The sequence below is a fragment of the Gavialis gangeticus genome, unplaced genomic scaffold, assembly GCF_001723915.1.
Source record: "Gavialis gangeticus isolate Ggan-Ray unplaced genomic scaffold, GavGan_comp1, whole genome shotgun sequence".
NCBI lineage: Eukaryota > Metazoa > Chordata > Crocodylia > Gavialidae > Gavialis > Gavialis gangeticus.
Window position 1 is genome coordinate 8736458 of NW_017728991.1, and position 23936 is coordinate 8760393.

At 43.5% G+C, this 23936-nt stretch overlaps 1 protein-coding gene across 2 annotated transcripts in view; it reads right to left on the reverse strand.

The window, feature by feature from the left end:
- Positions 1–7196: 7196 nt before the first annotated feature.
- Positions 7197–23936, reverse strand: part of SCPEP1 (serine carboxypeptidase 1) — a 25549-nt gene continuing 8809 nt past the window's right edge. The window contains exons 1-13 of one of the 2 annotated variants that reach the window (XM_019517083.1): positions 22418–22688; positions 21683–21825; positions 20843–20932; positions 20138–20293; positions 19555–19629; positions 18548–18620; positions 17231–17268; positions 16884–17012; positions 15868–15952; positions 14828–14941; positions 13763–13900; positions 9484–9647; positions 7197–9182 (exon numbers count right to left, since the gene is read on the reverse strand). In XM_019517083.1, coding sequence (XP_019372628.1) covers positions 9114–9182; positions 9484–9647; positions 13763–13900; positions 14828–14941; positions 15868–15952; positions 16884–17012; positions 17231–17268; positions 18548–18620; positions 19555–19629; positions 20138–20293; positions 20843–20932; positions 21683–21825; positions 22418–22481 — 1338 coding nt within the window. In that variant the 5' untranslated portion in view covers positions 22482–22688 and the 3' untranslated portion in view covers positions 7197–9113. Of the gene's footprint in view, positions 9183–9483; positions 9648–13762; positions 13901–14827; positions 14942–15867; positions 15953–16883; positions 17013–17230; positions 17269–18547; positions 18621–19554; positions 19630–20137; positions 20294–20842; positions 20933–21682; positions 21826–22417; positions 22689–23936 lie in introns of those variants that run through there. The other variant, XM_019517092.1, reaches the window with a different exon arrangement.

A 23936-nucleotide genomic window follows, 5' to 3' on the forward strand; every position in this document is an offset into this window, starting at 1 on the left:
GTGGCAAATACACATTTTGCTCTATTTCTAAAAGAAAAGTTTGCAGGCTCTCATCAGAGATTTCCACAAACCATGATATACTTGTATCTTCAGGAGAGATACTCAACAGATAATTAAAATGCAATTCTACTCTGAAAAGTGACTTGCTAAAAATGGTACTGGGGGAGGGTACCTCGTGCATTGTCTTGTACTGACACCACATCAGATCTGCTTGGTTCACAAATGAAAAGATACTTTTTTAATTGCCTGCCCTTCCCTGCAAACATACCATGGGATTTTAAACCAAATGTAGGCTCTTTCTGCTTCATATATTGTTACCAGTAATAAAAATACTGGAAGTGGGATTTAGTTAACCAGTTCAGCTGGTTATGTATGGGGGTGTCTGCACATGCATTTAAGCACACCTAAATTTAATGTGTATTAGCTTAATGCGCATTAAGCAGGTTTAGGTAGGTGTCTACATGTGCAGGTGTTAAAGCACATAAATGGTGTGTGTGTTGACCGCCTTGGGACTAAGGTTAGTGCTTTAAATATTTGCACCTACATTTGATACCTGCACTTGCAGGTATCAAATTTAGGCACAAATACCCTAAATCTGACATTTTTAATGTGCATTAAGGGTGTGCACATATAGACACGCACCCTAATTGTGCATTAACTTAGGTTAATGTGCATTGAAGTGCCCTGTGTAGAAACGCCCTATGAGACAAAATAAAGTCCAGCTCAGTCCCCCATAGCTGGGTGTTCACATTTAGATACGGGCTCAGTGGCAACATTTGGATTCAGATCTGGATTTTAAACACTCCTGTTCCCTGAAGCATTTGGCTCTTTACCATTTTGTTTCAGGCCCAACTTCATCTTTTATCAACGAACAGAGGAGATACAATTTGAAAACCCACTGAGAGCTAGTCTGTTGACAACAAAGATACCATATTCTACATACGACTCTAAAGTCTTTGCTATATGTTTGTACCAAGTCTACTGTTATGAAGCCTCTACTCACTACTGGAGCTACTGGACTATAAATAATAGTATATATTGCCTTTCTGAAGATAACTGCTCTTCAAAGAGTTTTGTCGCTGGCTCAGAGCACTGTGGATTTTAATTATGGATGTGAAGGGGGGAAGAAGACTGCAGATAAATCAATATGTCTGGAATATGGCAGCTGCTGAGCTTTGATCCCCTGTAGAGTCAGTTATCTTATTATTTTTCCTGTAAGACTTTTTTAAAATCTATAAATAGTATATTCATAAAGTTACAAGACATTTTGAAAAATGCAATACATCATCTACAAACAAGAAGGTTTTTCAGGACACTGGGTCTAATGCTTGATGAGGTGTGCATTTGTCCATGCTAGGCCGTGTTCTCCTAAGGTTAGCTAAAAAGGCCTGGGGCTGTTAAACACTTGCATGAATGATTTGTGAGTAAAGTGCATGGAGAGCAGAAGATGATTAGGATAATAACTCAGTAGGTGCCATTCATGCTGGCATATGAATGCCCCAGTATAGAACTGGTGCTACAGAAGCATGGGGCTTTGGGAAACTACATAAAACATAAAACTTAGGTTCCCAATCACCTAACCTTCTTCTCTCCACCCCAGCTTTAATTAAGTTTTGCCCTTCTTAAAAATGCTTGTATGATGCTATGGGGTGGAGGCTACATTTCAACAGGGATCTTCCAGTTCGTACTGTGCAGGATTTCTGTTTCTTCTGAGTTAAAACCCCCTACCTAAGGTATTGTCTGAATCATATTATGCTGCTCACGGTCAGAAGTCCCCACATCTTAGATGTGAAGTTGTGTGGAACTCATGTTCCAAAGGAAGCATAATAGTAAGAGTTTCAGCACCTGAAATATCATCTCTGGTAATGCTGCCATCTCTTTTCTTCTGAATGACCAGAAGTTTCCTTGAAGGCCAGTGGGTGTTGAGTTTCATTACAATCAGCAGTTTTTTCATCAATGTCATTTCAACTTATTTAGCAGATTTAAATCCAGTGTCAGAAACTGTGTGTAGAAACTGCATCACCAAAGGCGGATGACCTTAGCATTTGCAATTTTGGTAGCCTTCCAACATGCAATAGCAACATCTTTAGAGATGAATGTTGCTATTGGGGGCACATGTCACTCTCACTAGGATTTTTTCTTCATAACCATGAGTCTTCTAGTTCTCAGCCAATAAAAAGTGACCTTCAAGCCTGGGACATTGTAATTAATGAGGACAAAGAGCTGCTGTGCTAAAAGTAGGATACGAGGTCTAGGTTCTTTCAGTAGGTTTCAAGCTACTGGAGGGTGATGGGGGGTGGGAAATGGGGAGACAGGAGAAAGAAGAGAAAGGAGAACTGGGGAAAGGGACTGTAGGATGTTTTTCATCTGATGCTCAAAAATAAATAAAATAATAAATTAAATCAAGGAACATTTTTATCACCTTTGAGAAAATTTCAGCGAGCTCTGCCCGGAAGTGAGAAGCCTTCTTGAAGCCCTCACATTAGCTGCCTTCCAATGGCTCTAAAGCCCAGTCTGACAGAGGCTTATTGCACAGGTGTAACTTTCCACTTTCAGAATGGTCCCATTGACTTTTCTGGCATTGCTCACAGTGCATAGAATTAGGTGGATACATAAGCCCTGGTCTGATCAGGACTCTAGAGGGAGTTAGTTAAGATTACCCCAGCATGCACAGGGTTCCTTACACGTCTTGCCGTTACTATAGAAAATAACACACAGAGGGAGGTACATACAGAGGGAGGCAACATTACCCTTTTTTTTTTTTTAAAGGCAAAAACAGCAAGTTTTTATTGGTAGCCACTACATATGGCTTGCTCTGCTGTTGATGGCTATTAGCTAGAAGCACAAATGCACATTCCAAAAATTCTCATTCCAAATGATGCATGGCAAAAAGCCCTCTGTTCATTCACATCAAGCCATTTCCACAGTAAAAAAAATTAAAATCACAGAGTTAAACAAAAGTCAAGTTTCCACGTGTCTGAGTATTTCTGTTGATTGAACTGGCTCCTAGCTTTGGTTGTGACACTAGTTCCCTTGGTATTTTAAAGGCTCTTTACTCCACCAAGTGGTTGATCACTTCGGTGCACTTCTTCCACCAGCTAAAGAAAGGGATACTGTACATTAAACAGACGAACATGCAAAAGGTCAGCACCCATCATAATAGCCACAAACCACCTGGAGATGTGCATGGGTTCAGATAAAAAATATGCTTCTGTACTCCCCACCACCCAGATCTCTTCCTGGGCCTTACCTGTAACCAAAGGCACTCACTGGATTTTAGGTCATCTGGAAACTGGATTAGGGCATGGGTCCCACGTACCATCTTCTGAAGAAATCTGAGCACAACCTATCCTTTCCTTTTTCCTATAGGGCTGGCTGGCCCTAGCCCACCTTTCTCAAAAGCTGCAGATTGCCCTGTTACACAGCTCTGTTCTGCTAAATCTCAATTCTTGGGACACTGTTTTATACAAATAAGATTGAGATTTGGGGATGGGGAAGCCTAATTGGCACCAGGCTATATTTATTGAAACTAATTCAACCAAAATGAACATGGGATCACAGTGAGTTGGCTAGTAAATTATCTATCATTGTGGCAACACTTTAAATAAAACTGACTTTTTAATTCCATTTAGTCTTTTTCCTGTCCAAAAAGACTAGACAATGGAGTTGATCTTTTCCATCTGTGATTTTATGATATCTGGCAGAAAGGGCTGTAATTCCCACGTACTCCTGAATATAACAACTAGAATTGGGACAGAATAAAATTGGAACATGACACAGCATATTGACATGAAAGCCAAATTGGAATAGCTTGTTTTGTCTCAAACAGATTGCATGAGAGAAGAGCCCAAAGTTGGCTGATTCATACAAAAGAAAAGGATCAACAATATTTATACAAGACAATTTAGAGGCGGCATCATTAAAGCTATGACTGTCGATGGACTACATTGGTTATAGGCTGAAGCACAGATGAAAACAGTATGAATGTTTCTGACAGCTACTAGCCAAATGAAATAATAGAAAATGAGGGTTGGAAGGGACCTGAGATCATCTAGTCCAACCCCCTGCTCAAAGCAGGAACAGCCCCAACTACATCATCCCAGCCAAGGCTCTGGCTAGCTGGGTCTTAAAAACCACTGAGGATGGAGATTTCACAATCTCTCTAGGTAACCTGTTGCAGTACTTTACTACTCTCCTACTGAGAAAGTTTTTCCTAACCTAAACTTCCCTTGCTGCACCTTGAGCCCATTGCTCCTTGTTCTGTCCCCTGCCACCACTGAGAACAGTTCAGCTCCATCTTCTTTCGAACCTCCCTCCAGGTAGCTGAAGGCTGCTATAAAATCCCCCTCAGTCTTCTCTTCTCCAGACTAAATGCTTACTGAAGAGGAAATTTTAGGAACAGAGAAAAAATTATAAAAAGGAGCCAAAATAGGTTGGTCTTAAGAGGCTTGTATAATCCTCTTTAAAAATGACTTTGGTTGACATGAAGTGTATTGAATGCAGTGTGTAAATGGTATTATTCTAGGTGTCCTTAAGGTAGAATTGATTCATAACATTTTAAAACCTTATGCAACCTAAGTTTCTATCAATTTTGGTATTAAGACTGGGAATAAATTAGGAAAGACAAGTCCTGAGATAATACATTCACATCCAGCAGTTTCACAAGGTCTCCAGTGACAGATGTTTCCTTCTGTGTACTGTAAATGTTTTGGTCTTGATTTTCAAGTACTTGATGAATTTGGTACTTGAAATTGCCCAAGTAACAGCCTGCTGAATGTTTTGGATGACTGAGTTTTATACCTGCATGCAGCAGGAGAGGTTGATATTGGATTCAAGCTGATGTAGTGTATTAGATTGAGATATTATGCAAGTAACCCACAAGTAGAATAAAAGGGGTTACTTAAGGCAGGTGCTTCAGCAAGCTGCTCAAACACATGTACAGTCCCCCCTGCTGAATCGAGGCCTAATGCACATATCTCTAGATCTTTAGGTAGGCTGTGTCCAGTGTAGTTTGCACTGCCTGTTTTAAATCTCTAGAAGAATAAGTTGCTCAGGACTTCTGTCTTGCTAGGAGACATGGGTGGTGGTAGCGGCATCAGATGTTAAGCCAATGGCTTGCCCAGTACAGATGATACCCTCTATTGACTTGACTCTGCTACTACAGTGCTTTAGTTGAAATGACACTACCACAAAGGCAAACAAAAGACCTAGATTTTAAGGAAGAAGTTTATTGGCTCAGGGATTCTAGGGGCACTTTGTGTCCTTCCAGACCAGTTTCATTTATATCATCCTACACTTGTGGTAGACTTTGGCAAAGACACATCACTGAATTTCAGGGGTCATGAGGTTGATGCTAAGCATTAATTTTGTCTCTAGTATATCATCCATACACCCTTCATCTAAAGAAGACTATAACAGACAGAGCCATCCCCAGGTTTTTCTATTGCTAAAGTACGGATGTACAGAAAAGCAAGTAGTCTAGGTTCCAGGGTCAGGATTTTCAAAGAGTGACTGGTGATTTAGATGCTTCCGGGTGCAGGTGCCAAGCTCAAGTCACTTCAAAGGAACTTGATTTTCAGAAAGTGTGGAGCACCCAAAGACTGAGTTCCTCATAGTGGCAATTACTCCCTCTTAAATAATTGTGTATAAGTATACTGGCAACTAAGTATATTGGCAATTAAGATGGTAAACTAAACTAGTCAGACAAGACTAATTCAAATAGCCTCCATCACAAGGAACCACTAGCTAGCAATGAAACAATACCCCACTGTCATCTCTCTCAGCTCAACACACCCCGGGTTCTCAAAAAGACTCCTTGCAGCCTGCCCTGAGGACTGATAGTTTGGGGCTAGTTTCAAACTCTTTGTGAGAATGCCCTGCTGACAGCCTTATCACTGTTATATGGATGATTTCTTGCTTGAAGAGGAGGGTAGAACTCCCCCAAGACCACTGCAAACACTTTGCTAGAACTGTACACATGATCACATCACTTCACAAGTGTATCCAGCCAAAGCTCAGTGTGCATTTATTTCGTAGTCAAGTGCACTCAGCAGGTCTGTCTTTTTAGCTGTTTTGGAATGATCTTTTAGAAATGGCTTACAGCAATGTATTAGCAACAATCCTCAGTCCTGACACTCTATTTAAGAGTGTGAAGGCTCACTAACGAGGCAAAAAGGCAGTGCCCATCTCACAGAATTAGGGAAGATGGACACATGCAGTGGCCAGAACAGACAGGTCTCAATCGCAACAGCAGCACAGTTTCCATTAACTGCAAAACACCCCATCATACTGCAGAAAGCAACCATCATGCAAAGCCACCTAAGGACAAGGCATGCTCTACTTAAATTAGTGCTATTCCTTTCCTTGTCATCTCTGGTGGGTCAGGCAAATTGCTGCAGCTCTCGTGGAATCCTCCCTGGAAGTGCATGAACAGGGTGAAGAGTGGGGAATTGCTACATACAAACAACACTGCCGTATGGCATGATGTTTATAGGATACAAGACAAAACACAAGGATGGAGACGCAACAGGATTTCCATCTCATTTCAGGAGCACAGATGCTCACCTGCTGCTGCAACTTTGAATCCCAATGTGAGCAGATCTACAACATTTCAAAACATTAAAAAGACAGCCTGACGCAGCTACCTGCTGGTTGCTAAGGTGCAGATTTTTTAGGAAATATAGGTCCCTAGCTCCAAATGAAATCAATGATCAATGCCTCTTCAAAACTGAGCTTAAGCGATTCCTCCTTCATCATCATAATGGATCTTGCACTCCTGTGTACTGCCAGGCTCGCTGTCCTGGGAATGCCTGGTATTGTGGAGGCAGCCTCTCCCTCATTACAGGTAATGGTTTTTTTGATCCAAGATATTTGTCCAAGCCTAGACTGCTCTTTGCCAAGAAAGCCAGCACCTGTTCATTACCTGATGGACAGCTTGCATTTTTCAGCAGACACCAGGAGCACTATAGAAAGCCACACTTAAGTGTGCTGGAGAGGAAGTGCTGCCACGTTCATCTCTCACAGTTGAATCGGTTTCTATGGAAATTGCTATTATTGAATAGTAATAATTAGCCAGTAAGATATCAGATTGTCCAAGCCATTAAAATACATGGCATCACAAGAGAAAGAAGGATCATAGTTTGTATTTTCTTTTGAATTTTCTAGCTTTGTAACCCAAAAAAAAAAAATCCTAGAGCCTCACTTAAGACCATTTGTTTTTAATGTATTTTCCAAGCAGCTGCTCTTACCTGGAAGAGCTGTGCAGCATACACTCAAAACAGGTGCAGCATACCACCACTAATGAGGTGCCTTGCAAGGACTTGAGGCCTAATCATTTTTACCAGGTTTTCTACAGCACCTGTGAGGAAGCAAACCTACCTCCACCATCACCACAGTCAGCCAAGATTGGTGAGTAATAAAATAAAATGAAGGTGGGTTCCTCAGTGGTGTAGGATTTGCAATTTTGACTGGTGTTCAGCCTATGGATGGATGCAGTTTATAAGCCCTAATGACTGCTCCACGGGCACATATATTTTTCACCAATATAAGCAGGTACTTAGACTACACAGCCCAGCTAGTTAGACTTGGCTTGTAGCTTTTCAGAACAAAAGGGCAAGGCAGGAATAGAGAGCGCTGTGAACATGGAAGAACTCTAGGGACAGAAGCCATTGAGCAATTCTCTTCTGTCATTGCTAAACCACCGGCAGGTCGTTAAAGGAGGAAGTTAGTCTCCTCAAGCTTCAGGTGCTGCCAAGTCAGCCTGCCTTACTGACACCTCCAAAGTGAGAAGGGACTGCCTACAGAGAAAGCAAGACAGACTGCCTACAAACTGTAGCCAGCTGCTCCTTTAAGTTGCTTATTCCAGGTTAATTCTTACCTCTTACCACCTACACTTCCTTCGCACTGGGCCACAGGGGAAGGAACTTGCTGCTTTTAGCTACTGCTCATAAAGCACAGGAACACAGTAATCCCCAGGCAGCAATGTTTCCTTAAAGCAGAAAGGGTTATCATCCATTCTAGGCTTTTATTGGACTTTAAAAACCATATTAAAACCTGCCTTGAGCAGGACGCTGGCACAGCGTGGCTTCATTGCTGAGGCAGGGTTCATTGTTCAACACCGACAGCTTTATTCCCCAAAGCCAAAAATAGAGGTTCAAGCTCCTAGGCAGACAATAAAACTGGATTACCCGGAAAGTGCATTTCCTGGAAAAAAGCATCTCGCTATGAGTTGTTGAAGCTTACTCCAGCCTGGTTCAGCTGGAGAAGCAGAAGTGGGGGCTGAATTATTAGCAGCAGTGTTCTTGCGTCCGTGTTGCACAGTATTACGCTGCCATTCTGGCTAAGCCAACACTATTAAACATCTTATGAAAAAGGTTCTGGTTGCTCATGTAAAGACACTGCTTGCAGTTTATTTAGGAATAAACATTTGGAGGGATGTTGCTTGCTACTAAAATATTTTTAAACAAATCTTGGGTAATGTACCATTAAAAAAATCATCAAAAATCAGAAAGACAGGCACAGTACAACTCTTTCCCTCCCCGCCCTCCCTCTCTACCTGCCACTGCCACTTGCACAGAAGCCCCCATACTGGTTCTGGGCTTAAAATCAAGCCAGATTACAGCAGGTCTGCAACTTTAAGATAAAAATTATGCCACCTGATGATTGAGGACTCAAAACCTTTATAAAAAAAGAAAAAAAAAAAATCGATAGCTATAAGCAGCAGGTTTGCTCACCTAGACTGGTTTTTTAAAGCAGCAAATTAGCCTTGATATTGGCGCATAAACAGGCAAAGAATATTTGAGCAATCCTAACATTTTATAAAAGATATAAAACCCTCTGGTACAACAGGAAGCAGCTCTGAGTAAAGTATTTATCAGAGAAGATCCCAATAAAAGAGTCGTAATAAGCAGTACTGAGGCAAAGAATCAGTTTGCAAAGTCAAAGGCAAAACTTCAGTTAATAACCACGCATTTCTTTCAATGATTTGCTTATTACCAAATTAGAAAGGCTATACTTCCAAATACTGATCGTTTGTTCTGCAGTTCATTCTGTGGCCCAAGGTCCACTAAAGCACAGGAGTTCTGCACATCAGCCAGGCCAGCTGGCCTCCATTTTCATCGGTGTTTTTGTTGCGTCACCATCCTAACCATTTTCAGTGCCATTTCCCCTTGATCAGCTGGTACCTAGCATAGAAAGACAATGCATATTAACTGCTTTGCAGAGGCAGGACTCTAGATAGTTTGTAATCATGCTACTATTTAGCTTGCTTTTTGGAGGACAGCCTTTCAGCATTTTACCCAATATGAAGGCTTGTAAATAGGTAAAGGTGGGGTAGCAAAGTCACAGCGACATTAAAGTGACTTGCCAAGGGTCCAACTGGGTCTGTGGCAAAGCCAGGAAGACTAAGCAGGAAAAGCAGAAAAAATATGCATACAACTGCCCTCATCATTTTCCTCTATTTTTTTAAATAAGCGTGTTACTTGCCATGTGTCCAGCCCTTAGAATCCAGTAGAAAGCCAAGTTCTCATAGGACTTATAGAAAGCAGCTGTCTCGGTGGATTCTGGGCATATGTACAGAGCCTTCCATTTCTGCTGGCTGAACTGCTCCAGCTTAGGCCATTTCAGCTTCCGGACCCACGCCTCTTGGCCTGACACAGGGACAGAAAAGAGTTATGCATATTATTTTAATCAAGGCAACACTGGAGATGTCCCCCTGTACTTGACAGTAGCATGCACAAAGCAAAGTTATTAGGAAATCTAATGAAAGATATCACATCTTCCCAAAGAACCTTGTCTGCCTATGATCTGGAGAGACAAATCCAGTTTGAGAACTGAAACTAAGCATCACAGAGATGCTTAATGGGATCTTCTAGACCGAGCAGTGAGTCTCATTGGGTAGAGTGGTTTTCTTTAATCTTTACTAATGTAGAGGAGCCCCTGGGAACCCCATAAGATTGGGCCCCTAATATAGTCCATGGCCCATTGTGACCTATTTATAAGAGGACTGGAAAAGGGCCAATGTGGTCCCCATTTTCAAAAAAGGGAGGAAGGAGAACCCAGGAAACTATAGGCCGGTTAGTCTCATCTCAGTCCTGGGGAAGCTCTTTGAGAAAATTATCCAGGAGCACATCTGCGAGGGACCAGCATGGGAGGTTATGCTTAGGGGCAACCAACATGGGTTCATTAGAGGCAGGTCCTGTCAGACCAACCTGGTGGCCTTCTACGACCAGGTCACCAAATGCTTGGATGCAGGGGTAGCAGTGGACATAGTCTTTCTGGACTTTAGGAAGACCTTTGACACTGTCTCTCACCCCATTCTCATTAAAAAAATTAGGCAACTGTGGTGTTGATGCCTACAGTCAGATGGGTCACTAGTTGGCTGGAGGGCCGCACCCAGAGAGTGGTGGTGAACGGGTCATTTTCGACCTGGAGGGATGTGGGCAATGGGGACCCCCAGGGCTTGGACCTTGGGCCCGCACTGTTCAACATCATCAGTGACTTGGACGAGGGGGTAAAAAGCACCTTGTACAAATTCGTAGATGACACTAAGATGTGGGGGGATGTGGGCACGATAGAAGGGAGGGACAGGCTACAACTAGATCTTGACAGGTTACAGGGGTGGGCAGATGAGAATAAGATGGGATTCAATACTGACAAGTGCAGGGTACTGCACCTGGGGAGGAAAAACCAGCACCATACCTACAGGCTGGGGAACTCCCTTTTCGCCAGCACAGAGGCAGAAAAGGATCTTGGAGTTGTTATTGATTCCAAGATGAACATGGGCCGCCCATGTGGGGATGTGGTCAGTTAGGCCAACTGTACCTTGTCATGCATTCACAGATGCATCATGAGCAGGTCCAAGGAGGTGATTCTCCCCCTCTGTGCAACATTGGTCAGGCTGCAGTTGGAGTACTGCATCCAGTTTTGGGTGCCGCACTTCAGGAGGGATGTGGACAACATGGGGAGGGTCCAGAGGAGGGCCACTCGCATGATCGGGGGCAGCAGGGCAGGCCCTACGAGGAGAGGCTCCGAGACCTGAACCTGTTCAGCCTGCACAAGAGAGGGCTGAGAGGGGATCTGGTGGCCATCTATAAACTTACTGGGGGACCAGCGAGGAATGGGAGAGTCCCTGTTCCCCCGACCACTACCAGGAGTAATTAGGAATAACAGCCACAAGTTGACTGAGGGTAGGTTCAGGCTAGACATCAGGAAGCACTAATTCACGGTCAGGGCGGCTAGGATCTGGAACCACCGTCCAAGGGAAGTGGTGCTCGCTCCTACCCTGGGGGTCTTCAAAAGGAGGCTACAGTCACCTCGCCAGGGTCATTTGACCCCAGCATCCTTTCCTGCCCATGGCAGGGGGTCGGACTTGATGATCTGCTCAGGTCCCTTCTGACCCTACCAACTATGAAACTATAAAACTTCTAAAAAGGTTACATGAATATGTCTCAAATAGTATACAATTAGAAGTTATAATCCCTATTCCATGATGATATCTTTGAACTTTAACATATATAAAGATAGTTTTAATTTTAAGATAAGTTTATTTTCTTTAAAAAAAGCATCTCAACCCCCCAAAAAATATCAAATCAAATAAAGAAAGATCTGATTTAAATTAAAAAATCATTTTTATTTTAAAAAAAGGTTGATTTTTTTTTCCACCCTGCATTCTGGTCTATGTGTAGATGCAGCATGGATGTGAACCTCAGGGAGATTCTGCAGCACAAGCAATTCCAGCTTATCTCTGTTTCCCCTGGTATTCCTGAATCCCTACTTCCTACACCCTGCAGGATGCTACCACAAGAATACTGACATCTCCTTCAGAGATGCAAAACATGCATCACATGACATTATTTCATGATTTCTTATAGTCATCTAACCAAGACCATCTGAGAAGACAAAGTCTGTATAAAAGGCTGGAGAGGATTATAGTTCGAGACAGCAAAGAGAAGCCAATTCTAGGACATTAAAAAGAAAAAAGCAGCTACCATCCCACCTAATCTCTGCCTTCTGATTTCTAGAGCAATTTATACTTTAAGAAGAGCAGTTCAATTTTAGCTCAAAATATAGCAAATTGGTGTGCCATACACTGCTAATCAGTTTTGACAGCCTAAATACCTAAAGATTTTGACAGTCTAGAGACTTATTGATTGCAGGGCTGTTCACTGAAGGAACTAAGAGAATTGGAGCATCTGAGCAGTTAGGGGCCAAGAGATCTAAAGGATAAAACCATCCATAATATAAGATGATGGTTTGCCCAGCCTTGCAGGGGACTATTTGAATGAAGGAGGAAAGATAAGAGAACAAGGCCTGGCACACTGGCAGCAGCCTATAATATTCCAGCAACACCCAGGGTGGAGAGCAAAAAACCACTTCATTGCACAACTGGCCAGACAATGCAACATGAGCAAGCCTTCTGAGCCACTGAGCTGCATGCAAGCTGACACCTGCTGTCTTGAGGCAGGTGCCCTCGTCTTTCAACACCATCCCCTTCATCTTAACTATCAGGCTCATCAAGTTACCGATTTCAATTGACGGGACCGAACACCATCAGATTAGATTTTGTTCAATGAAGAGTGAGATGTGGTCCCTGTCCGACAGAGATTGCTATCAAAACTCATTAGTAGAAGCAGAGCAGAAGGGAATTAAGTCACATGCACGAATTTCAAAGCTCTATTTGTTACTTGAACGTATAAAAGTGTATCGCCTTCCCCTGACTGCACCCCAGCCTGCACTTTGTGGAGCTTCCTATTGCTCATGATGAGAAATAGATCTGTGGTTGCTGATGTGTCACAACCAAGGAGCAGATTCTGAGCAGTCTCTCTCATGAGGAATGCAGCCCAACTGGAGGATGGTATAGGAGACAAACCCATCAGAATACCTCTCTGGCCTGGCTTGGGAGCTTGCTCAGCCCACAGCAGGAGGGCCAACAGCCTCTGCAGGCTACTGGTTTATAGGCTTTCCTATGGCACTGGTCTCTAATATCTGAGCACCTCACAATACTAATTACTTCATTCTTGTTCTGCTGTAGTGCTCAGAGTAGCCTGGAGGTGCCACTGTAAAGACACAGCAAACAAGATAGTCCTTGCTTACCCTGAGACACAGGGAAGACTGGGGACCCCTGGTTTTCACATGAAGGTGTAAGGGGAGGGCATGAAAAGCTGAAGCCAAAAGGTGAAGCGATTTGACCAGTCATGCTCCTTTGTTATGGGGGGGGGGAAGGAAAAAAATGGCACCTCAAATACCATGATTTAGCAAAAGTCATGTCAGAATAATACTCCCAGTGTGGTAGGCTTTAACCTAAAAAACTGAGAATTACTTAGGGATAATTAACCTTGCAAAGGTCTCTGTGGACTGGACAGCTTCAAGAGAAAGCTACTTAGGAGAAAAAGCCATAGCCACCTCAACTCACTTAGGACAACAGTCCCCTGCAGCACTCCTTTGTTCAAGAGACAGCAAGGGGAATATGCCTAGAGGTGTGGCAGGGATGGAAGAGAGACAGCAGCAGCTCCCACATCTCTGTGCAGATACTCTTGAGTGCAGGGATGCAGACACATTGGTGACACATCTTTGCTGCTAAGAGCAGAAAGTACCATGGCCATCAGGATGCTCCACCAAGACAGAGAACAGAGAGGCACTGGCCTCAGAGGACTGCTTTTCCCTTGGCGTACCACAGACAGGTATCTGTAGTCTTATGAAGCCTAATACCCAATTTCTTCTGGGGCAGAGCCCATCTGAACCCCAGCCAAAAAACGGTCCTTACCCATAGTGTCGACAATAAGATCCAGCTGCCCATTGTAGATGGTAACATTGACGTTGGCCACCAGCAGCTGGTCCACGATGTCAATAACAGGCTTCATGAAATCCCCAGCCATGTTCATGAACACTTCTTCTGACTGCGCTAATCATTTGGACCCGGACAGAGAAAACACATTGTAATCAACAGAGTTTGAAGGCTGAAGCAGAGCAGAGACTGGCCGGGTCCCAACACGACCCCGCGACCAGGAGCAGAACAACACACTAGTGTTTGCAACTGTACCGTGTCCCCTGATTGTTAGTTTCCAGCTCCCATTACAAGCCTAGCAGGTGCTGGCAGGCATTCAGCATCCTCCCTCCCATTCTCTTGCGGTGGATTTACACTCTCCGCCCCCACGCCCTCCCTGCACTGGTTTTCCGTGGAAGAGACTTGATGCGGGCTGTTTGGGCACCCAAGGAATGTCTCCACTACCCTGTTACCACCGCAGGAAGCACCTTAGGGAGATGTGACATGTTCATAGCACACACTAGGTGGAAGCAACATAGCTGTGTTAGCAAATATAACCCAAGAAGGCCAGGTGGGCTCCTGCTGCTCAGGTCTGAGGCAGACTATCTAGCTTGCTCCTGCGGCTATATGGCTGAGGGCAAGTGAAACTTGGGGGCAAACCTCTGGGCTTGGGCCTGCATGTAGGATGCCTGCCAAATAGTTTGGAAACATTTGAAGCCTCAGGTGGGGGTGGAGGATGTTTGCTGGTAGTAAGGCCACATATGGTTCTTGAATGACTCACAGATTTGGAATTGATTTGGCTTGGAACATGATTTTTTTAAAACTGAAAATAAGACTATCCCCCCACCAGGGTGTGCCCCTGGCTAGTTCACAGTGGGCTGAAGAAGACATCGGGACTGGACCTGACAGCATGTTTGCTCCCACAGGCTTCCCAGTGCCCTGTTGTGAAACCTCTTCCAGCAATCTGTCCTGGGAAGCCATAGACAGGGCCAGCTGCTTTTTGCAGACTATGATACTGCCCGTTACAAGCTGCTCACGAGGTCTATGCCAGACAGCAGATGATACCTCCCCACTTGACAGAGTCCGGAATGATTTTCAGCTTCTTTCGGATGGGCCCATTCATCAGGTCACTTAACTGGTCCTTGTGAAGGTGCTCAACATGGCGTTGGTAGAGCCTCACTGCAGAGAAAGAACAAGCTTTAGTCTGGCACAGACAATGCTCAATTCTAAAATGGCAGATGGGCATACATGGGATGCAATGAATACCATAGGACAGTGCTGCAATCATCTCCTGAGGCTCACTACATTTGGATCCGATGAGCTCTTTTTCTACTGAAACTGGAGCATCACAGAGGAAGCCTTGCTGACTTGGAAAAGATCAGCATTCTGACCCTGCTGTGAGCCGATTTATTTTATGGAAGAAAGAAACACACTATTTACTTCCTCTTTCTGCTAAGGCAGACTGCTGCTCTCAGAAGGTTTCCTGGGGGCTCTGCTTTCACTATTACACATAGACACAATTGCTTCTTTTCACCAGACCTGTTAGTTTGAAGCTGCAACAACTGGTTATACTTTTGGAAATCAACAGTGCTGTTCACTTCCCTTATGAGCCTCTGAAAGCCAATAGAGAGGCAGGAAGAGGTGAAAAGCAACGTGTGTTAATTTTCACGTCAATGTTGACAGGACCTGAAGGAGGACTGTGGAAGTCAAGTGTCTCACTGGATAATAGCTGAGAGGAAGACTATTTTCATTCTCCTGCTAAAAGAGAGAAGTGTAAGTGTTTGGAAGAAGCTGTTTAGAGGTTGTGAAATTTCACAGCAGTGATATTTATTGCTCATCATGACTAATCCCAAGATCTGTTTTAATGGAAGCACGATCCATGAAATGGCTGTCCTAATATCTACGCTCCTGCCCTGTCTACATATGAGGCCCAGCAGGTCCAGGTTCTTGAGCAAGTGTGTCAGGCATCTGCTTCAACGCCTCATTTTCAGAATGTGATTGACAGACATTTCCTGCTCACTCTGGTCACAGGTGTGGGTTCCCAGCACCTCTGAAACTCAGGTCCTTGGAAGCTTAACTGTGTAAACTTGCTTGCCTCAACTTACTAAGATAGATGGCTTCATGTTCTGGTTCCTTGAGAGTGGGAGCCCGCTTGGTCAGGATGTTATAGAAGTTCACACCGTCTGTGTTCTACAAAACCAAGAGAATAGCTTGTTTTGCAAAAGGAGGATCAGGATGGATCTTCAATTCCAGTAGTTTAAGAAAAGAAAAATGCTTCTGACATAGGAGGCTCCAGCTTTCCTCCCAGATCAGGAATTAATGCACTCTATTTAAAAGAGACTCGTTGCTGGCTCCATCTTGAGGAAGACCTTTTGTGAAATGATTTCTGGCCCCTTGTTCCCTTAATTTCCTGAGTTCTGGAAGGGGTTTTGGCAGTTGCCAACATTCACACCCAACTCGGGGTACTTATGCACACACGTATGTGCTGGTATGCAAGTCCTGCTACAGATATTCTTTCTTGACCAATAGGGCTGTGAATCTACAAGGACAGCATTATTCCACCTATATCAGCTACAGCCAAAGACCTCAACAACACGGACCTCTGAGATTTATTCTTCTGCTAGGCCATCCCCAAAGCATGAGACTGCTCACTCTATTTCCTCTTATCACAGCAGCTTTACACATTGGTAAAGCCTTGGCTGTGCCTTCAGCTACACATTGCAGATGAATTACAGTGGCTGTATTAGCTTAAAAAGAACAGTAAAAGGTTCCACAAGAGTGCGAGAGTAAGGAAGTGAAACCAGCTACAAAATAAGCACAAAAGAAGCAGTTTTTGGCCGGGTGTTTTAGGCTCAGTGGCAATGTGCTACTTGCAGAAGGACATGACTAATTTAAACAGCATTTGAGTCTTATAGCTGAAATTAAAGGGGCTCTTCGCATGCATGAAGTTAAGGACACATTTCAGAGCTTTACCCAGTCAGAACTTTAATGCAGCCCTATCTGACATGCACTTGGGCCTCATTTTCTATTGCATCCTGTAGCCATTCAGGCCAGTGCAAAGCAAGTGCAAAAATGCTTCCAGGTTGGCACAGCAGAAACTTTATGAGAGATAGCCTCCTACCTGTTCAATTAACTCTTCAGTCTTACTCCAGAGTTGAGTTGCTAGTGCATAATCCTTTTTATTCACTGCATCCATGACTTCTTTGGCAGCAGCAGTGACTTCTGTGAGGCCCTTATCATCAAGAAGAGACTGGAATGCAAACAGGAAGAACCACTGACTTAAAATTTATGCTATGGACAATTACATTGCCAGGTTAATTTATTACATGGTTTTTATGCCAGCTGAATGTTCAAGTTGATGTCAGAGTTCACTCTTGGATTTAAATTGTATGGGCATAAGAAGTTCTTGTGCAAAGCCTAAAAGCTAGAACAGTTATTGCAAACAGAAAAGCTTGGGTAGGTACTTACAGTGCTGTAAAGGTAAGGTCCCCAGGAGAGTACCGAATCTGGAGGAAAAAAACGGATTTCAGTCATCTCTAATTAAAATTTCCTGCCAAAATGTAGCAGGAATAATAATGACAGGAGCAGATGGAGGCAAAGATGAAGTACTCAGGAAAGAGGCACTGTCAGATGAAATTTAGCTCAAAGTTTAGGTGCTGCAGAAAAGGCTGAGTACAAAGGCAGAAGACCAATACCACCACCACGATGCTAGCTAATGGAAGCTTTCTAAAGCAACAAACAGACATTTTAATCCCAAACTTTGCAGCACTATGCTTAGGTATGAGAACTTAGACAAAATTGGACGAGTTAGCATTCAAAGTCAAGGCATACCTACTTGCAAACTTTACAAGAGGAAAGAAAAAAAAAGTCAGATTTTTGACGATCAATACTATAGTCATCCCTGGCTGGGATGCAATGTTTAGTGTGACCTGATAGGTCCCATGCTTCCAGCTTCCCACAGCCAAGGTGAGACAATGTCATGGGCCTGTTGTATAAATCTCACTGCAGGATTGGAAGTGGAAGTCCTTTGACTTGGTCTTTCCTCTCTCCCTCTTCCTCCCCAAGGGCAAAGTTACCCCAGCTGTTCAGCTTTCACCTGGTGGATTCTCATTTTAATGGTAAATGGGAAACAACTGTTTTAAAAAAGACAGGCACTGCTGAAATTTAGAAACACGGATTCTCCTGATACACATCTCCCCATCTGGAGAGGCTGGAAAGCTGGCATTTTCCCACCTGCCATTTTGTTTTTAAATGCACTTAGTTGCCAGACTCTTCAAGAATGAACAGAGCTCTAGTACCCAGCTGCTGAGCACCAGCTGCAGTGGAAGAGGGGTCCTTCAGCCTGCAGAGAAAGTCAGGGCTGAGAAGTCTCAGACTGGGCATCTTAAGATAGAGAAGCTGCAAGTCAGTGGTTCTCAGATCATCAAGAATACCAGATCACAGCAGGCAGAGGCCAGGTCTCCTCCACTGCACCATCATTTGGGAATCAGTTGTGGCCTTGTGAATCATTGTGATTTCACTTTAGCTGAAGCACTCTTGTATCAAAGAGATTTAGGGGCACCCTCTGCCATCTGCTTATGTGCTGCTTATGTGAACGCATGCGTGCTTGTTACTACTACAGAAATGTGAAATTATGACAGTTACTAAAAGACAGTCAGTTTGCATCACAGCTCCCTGGAATATCAACACAGCTTTACTAAGATCTGTTTTTTTGCAGTCATTTAAAGCAGGGACAGACCATATATACCCATAGATATAGGAGGTCATCCAACTCTATCAACCTACCTAAGGGAGAAATCCAGGAATCCCCCAGGGCAGCACCACTGAAATTGCACTTTATGCTTCCAGCATGAATTGCCTTTAGAAACGCATGAAAGAAAGAGGAATTAGTACACACACAGGTGAGTTACGGAAAGGTGCTAAGCACCAGATCCTAAGTAGTAGAGAGAGATTTCCAAATGCAAAAATAAGTGGAAGTGTCCTGGTGTTACAAGAAACATCCTCTCCTCCTCCCACATTTTAACTAAGTTCAAGGGACAACTTCAGAAATGAAGGATGACGAAAGTCTATTTGCAGCCCAGATGACTGACAGTACATCCCAGCTCCTAGAAGAGCACACTCTGCTTCTGGTTTGGCTATGCTGGATATGGAGGAAGGAAAGGGAAGGAAATGCTCACATAGCAATTTGTGTTTCTGCATGCACTATATACACAAGTGCCAGTTCAGGGCACTCGGTATGCTTTACAAAGCTCGCTAAATCTTTGGAGTAGTTCGAATCTGTGAGAATAATCTGACAATTTCAACAATCTCCACAGGCATTCCTAGTGTGGTTTGAATACACTGTCCCTTGGGAAGGGCAAGATACCCGTTTGTTAAATTATCCAATTCAGGAAACAGATTTGGGGTTACAAAATTTGCAGGACAGAGTCCAAGGGTGGGGATGAAATGCTCAACTCCCATTGACTTCCAAAGGGAACTAAACACCTAGTAGCTCTTCATGCCTCTGAACTCCCCCCACCCATCCCCCATCTCCCAGAAGACTACCTGGATTCTGCATGTGCCTTGACTGCTAGGGTACCAAGTTACTTTATGGTTAATCATGTCTTAGATGGACTAAGAGCTTTCTCTCTGACAGTAAATGAAGGGGGGAAAAGGCTTCTTACAACAGCAAATCAAAGGTGCTGCTCAAAAAAAGCCAGCTCAAATCCAGCATTAGACTTTTTATAAAACAGTGACACTTTGGTAGACATGTGGGCAAAGTGGCATCTTACAGAGGCAAGGATACACTTTACCTTATGCAGCTCTAAGGCAATGGCAGCTGTCATTTTGCCTCCATATGATTCTGAGAAGATGTAGAATGGAAGAGTCTGAAGGGAGAAGCCACACAGCAAGGATGTTAGGCACCAAGCACAACAAATGTCCTACCCACCTTCTGCCACCCACAAAACCCAAACCTCAGGTGGTCGTCTCCCAAAGCACTGAATATCTGGAGTCATGGAATGTGACTATTGGAGGAACTGCTTTTCATTTTTGTAACCAGGAAGGCTCTGATCTGATGAGCCTATTGGATAAGGCAGGATATAAATCAAATAAACAATCAATCAATAAATAATCTATGCCCAGAGTCCATATGGACACAGGAATCTGCCCTCCTGGACATACAGCTGGAGCCAAAGACAGCAACAGAAATAAATACAGCTGCAATGGCTGTCACAAACAACTAATTTCACTTTTACATTTGTGGAGGGGAAGGGGGGTCACTAATTATGCCTGCAACTCCTCCCATCACACTGCGGCAAATGCTCTCTCTTTGAAACCTGGATTGACACTGCACTCTCTTCTAATGCTATTAAACCAAAGTTAGAAGTCCCTTACCTGGAATTCTGTCTTATTCTTGAAGAATTCTTTAAGAAGCACCAGCATATCAGAAGCGACAGTGGCGACATCTTTTGCAAATGCACTGCTGTCGTTTGCATAACTGAATCCAGAGCCAACAGGGTTATCGACAAACAGTATGCTGGCTGCCTGCAACTACAGCAGCCGAGAAAGAGGATTGTAATGCAGTCTCATTTCAGTTGCCCCCTCCCAGCAGAACCTCAAGGGTGCTCTCACAAATTTGCAGATGTCCAGACACAGCTTATGTCTCTTGTATACAGTAAAGCCATGGACTGAAATAATATCTTTCCATGTTTCCCTTAATTTTAGGCCTAGATGTTTGCAACAGATAAATCATCCAACCACAATTTCTCCACCAAAACCAATGAATCTGCCTATGCTGAAGCTCTCAATTGGGTTTTCCTGGCAGCTGTTTTTCAAGCTGCAGCATTTTAGGGGTGCAGCATTTAAAGCCAAACAAGTAAGTACTGCAAACACTTGAGGAAAGATGATTCAAGCAGGTTTGTGGACTTGAGCACAACTAAAAGAAAGATTCTGCTCCTAGGGATGGCTGAATTTAAGATGAACGTATTTCTTGGGGTGTTTTTGTCTTGGTCAGTTATTTGTCCAGGAAAGTAAGGATCATATCTATGAGTCAATAAATAAAAAGCTGAGATTATCCCAATCATAAGCTTTCCATCATACCCAGGTTGTGTTTCTTGGTTTCAGTTCGGTATTTAAGGGACCAATTTCTTCAAAGTTCCCAAATCCACAGCCTGAAGCTCCTGGACCTCCCTATGGAGTGAAAAGAACAAGGAAGTTAAAATCTGGAGAAATCAGGGTAAACTAATGGAATATGGTCACTCAACAGGAATAGTTTCTGCACTGCATGCTAAAATACAAAGTCCCCTCTCCACCCATCTCCCTTAATTATATACACGTGCTATTTGTGAAGGGAATCCAGAAAGGGAATCGGTCACCAATTAATGAAAACACAAGAGGAACCTTCTACTTTGCAGACAGAGCTCTGAAGCTTTTGTTTCCATCCAGAGAAAGTCACTTCTACACAGGATGGTGTGGAAGAGTCAGCTACCAAACCGGTGCACTGAGAATAGTTAGTTCTCAACATGCTCAGCATTCCCCACTCCGTATAAAAAGTTCTCTCAGCCTCTAATCCTCTGTATCCAAGGTCTCCAAACCTTACTTTCACAATATAAGCTTCTCAGGGCAAGAGCCATCATTTCATTTTGCAGTGTCTCGCACAGAAGGCACTATCACACTACAAAAATACTTCTGCTGTTGCTGCAATATAATTTTGGTGAGCAGGTGCAAGCATCCCAGTCACTCACATATTTGCATAACATTTTAATTATTTTTTCCTAACCTAAAAGCCTGGCTCATTAGCCAGGAACCAGACACAGAAAACTACTTGGAAAATGCAGAATGCTACTTCTGAATTACCAGAAGGTGATGGCTGATCAGTAGATTTACGTGTGCAAAAATGAAAATAAGATGCCTTTGAAAGCATCTTCCACAACCACTTACCTGCAGCCACATGATGAGAGGTAGTTCTGTGAAGTTTTTGGTAGGGTTGCTTGCATAGTACAACCACCAGAACATGTGTGCATTATTTCTAACTTGTACATATCCCCATGCTTCTTTGGATTCTGATTGTTTTAAAATGGCACCTAAAAGAAAAAGAAAAAATATTCAGCTAAGCCATATAAAACATCTGGTATGGCTTTAACTAAGATGTATTACAACGTTAATTCTGGGTGCAGTAATTACAAAAAAAAGGTTTTGGCACTGAATAAATATCTAGGGTCAGACTATATTCAAAACAATTTTGAGATCATTAGGTCTTCATGAATTAAATGAGGCATGTGCTTACCTGTTTGATCATGTAACTGTGACCTATGCCTTGTCCTATTGCTGGAGTAAATGTTTCTAGTGAGGACGTGTGGTTAGCACTTCTGAAGACCAGGATGAAATCCCAGCTCTGCTGAAGGCAGTGGCACAACCCCCATTCTATTCAGTAGGGCCAGGATTTAACTCAAAAGGCCTACCAGTTTGGTCTCACTCCCTCTAACAAGACCAACTCATGTTGAGATCCCCAAATATGATAATTTTAGGGTAGATGGGCTGTAAGAAAAGCCAAATGACAATGCACTAAGGACCTCACCTGAAGCCCAGTGAAACCAGTATAAGGACTGAATCACCCATGGTGTAGAAACTGAGATTCATTCCAAGGATCAGACCCCTAATGTCACAGTCCCTTACCTCTAACACAGAAATAAGCACTGAGGAAGGCTCCCCAACTGAGAAACAGCATTGGAGAGACCATGGAGGACAGTACTTGGAAAAATACCACCTATTTTAGACTAAATAGAGATTTCTGGGGGAAGATATTTTTGCTGCAAAGAGCAGCAGTAACTGTGGCCTTGAACCAGCCTACATTCCACTGGCAGCGTTATCTATCCAGGACGTCTGGAAAACCTTGCAAGCAGAGGAAGGGTTACTTGGAGGCAGTCTCTGGAATGTTCTTATATACATCATTAGTTTAGCTGCATCGTCTTTAGCTCTCACGTGGCTCACAGACATTTTTCAGGACACATTACAGCATCAAGACTTTCCATTTCTCCTTACTGCCAAAAACGGATGCAGTTCAGTTTATCCCATCCCATGGTCACAAAAATAAAGCTACCCCCAACATCTGCATTACACCATCATTGGCAGACTTTTCGGACTGGCATGCTCCTGCCTCAAAAATACAATATCTTATGCTCAGTAGAAGGCAACTACAGAATCACCGCTTTCCAATCCAGGAGCAACCTCCAACACACACCAGTACCAGGACAGTCAGCCCAGAACACCTGATCCAGCAATCAGATCCATAACCTTCTCCTGCAAACTGCAGGCAGGTGGGTACAGGATCTACCTCAGGGAGTTGGTGTCAGTCCGCTGCACTCCAGGGGAACCTTATTGCCTAGGATCAAGAAGTTTGGGTCATGGATGCTGAAACATCCAGGAGCAACAGAGCCCAGACCAGAAGATGGTGGCAGGGTGGAAATTTAACAAGCTAAAACACCTCCCATAAAACTATTAACCTATTTTGAGGAATAAATGTGGTCCTAAACCCAAATCATCTATTGGTTTTCAAGCAGAATTCTTTGCAATTAATCCTGCAGCTGCTTCAGATCAACCTTGGTGCATCTGGAAGGTGTATTTGTAGCTAATTAGCTGGACTCCTCCCCTCCACTTCTGAAAGCAGAATTGCAGTCTGGACCCTTCATTTTCACCAGCCTTTAGCTTATTTAGATGCCTCGGTGTTGGCCTGTCCGTTGGCTTACAGCGACTCAGAGCAGTTGAAACAAGGCACTGCCATTTCACAGCTCGTGAGCCACCACCTCTGCGGCCCCACCGTAGACCTATGGGCTCAGACAGGTCACTAGTGTCGCAACTCACAACAACTGTGAGACACTAAAGCTAAAGCCACTTGTGTAAGGAGATGATAGCTGGCATGAGACAACAACATTGCCCCACCACTTATCTTATCAACAGCCTCCACAGCTCCACGAGGAGCTCACAAAGCTGAAATCAGTCTCTTATTCCCAGTTCCTCATTCTCAGTTCCTGGTTCCTTTTTCAAATCTGATCTTCACACAATTAAAAGCTGTCAGCAATGAATTAGACAGGCTGAAGAGTTTAAATTTTGTCAAAAATGTATCTTTACTAATAAAAATAGAAAATAATACCATGCAGCAAGTACCTAGGGCCCTGAAGAGAGAGCTGAGATGAGG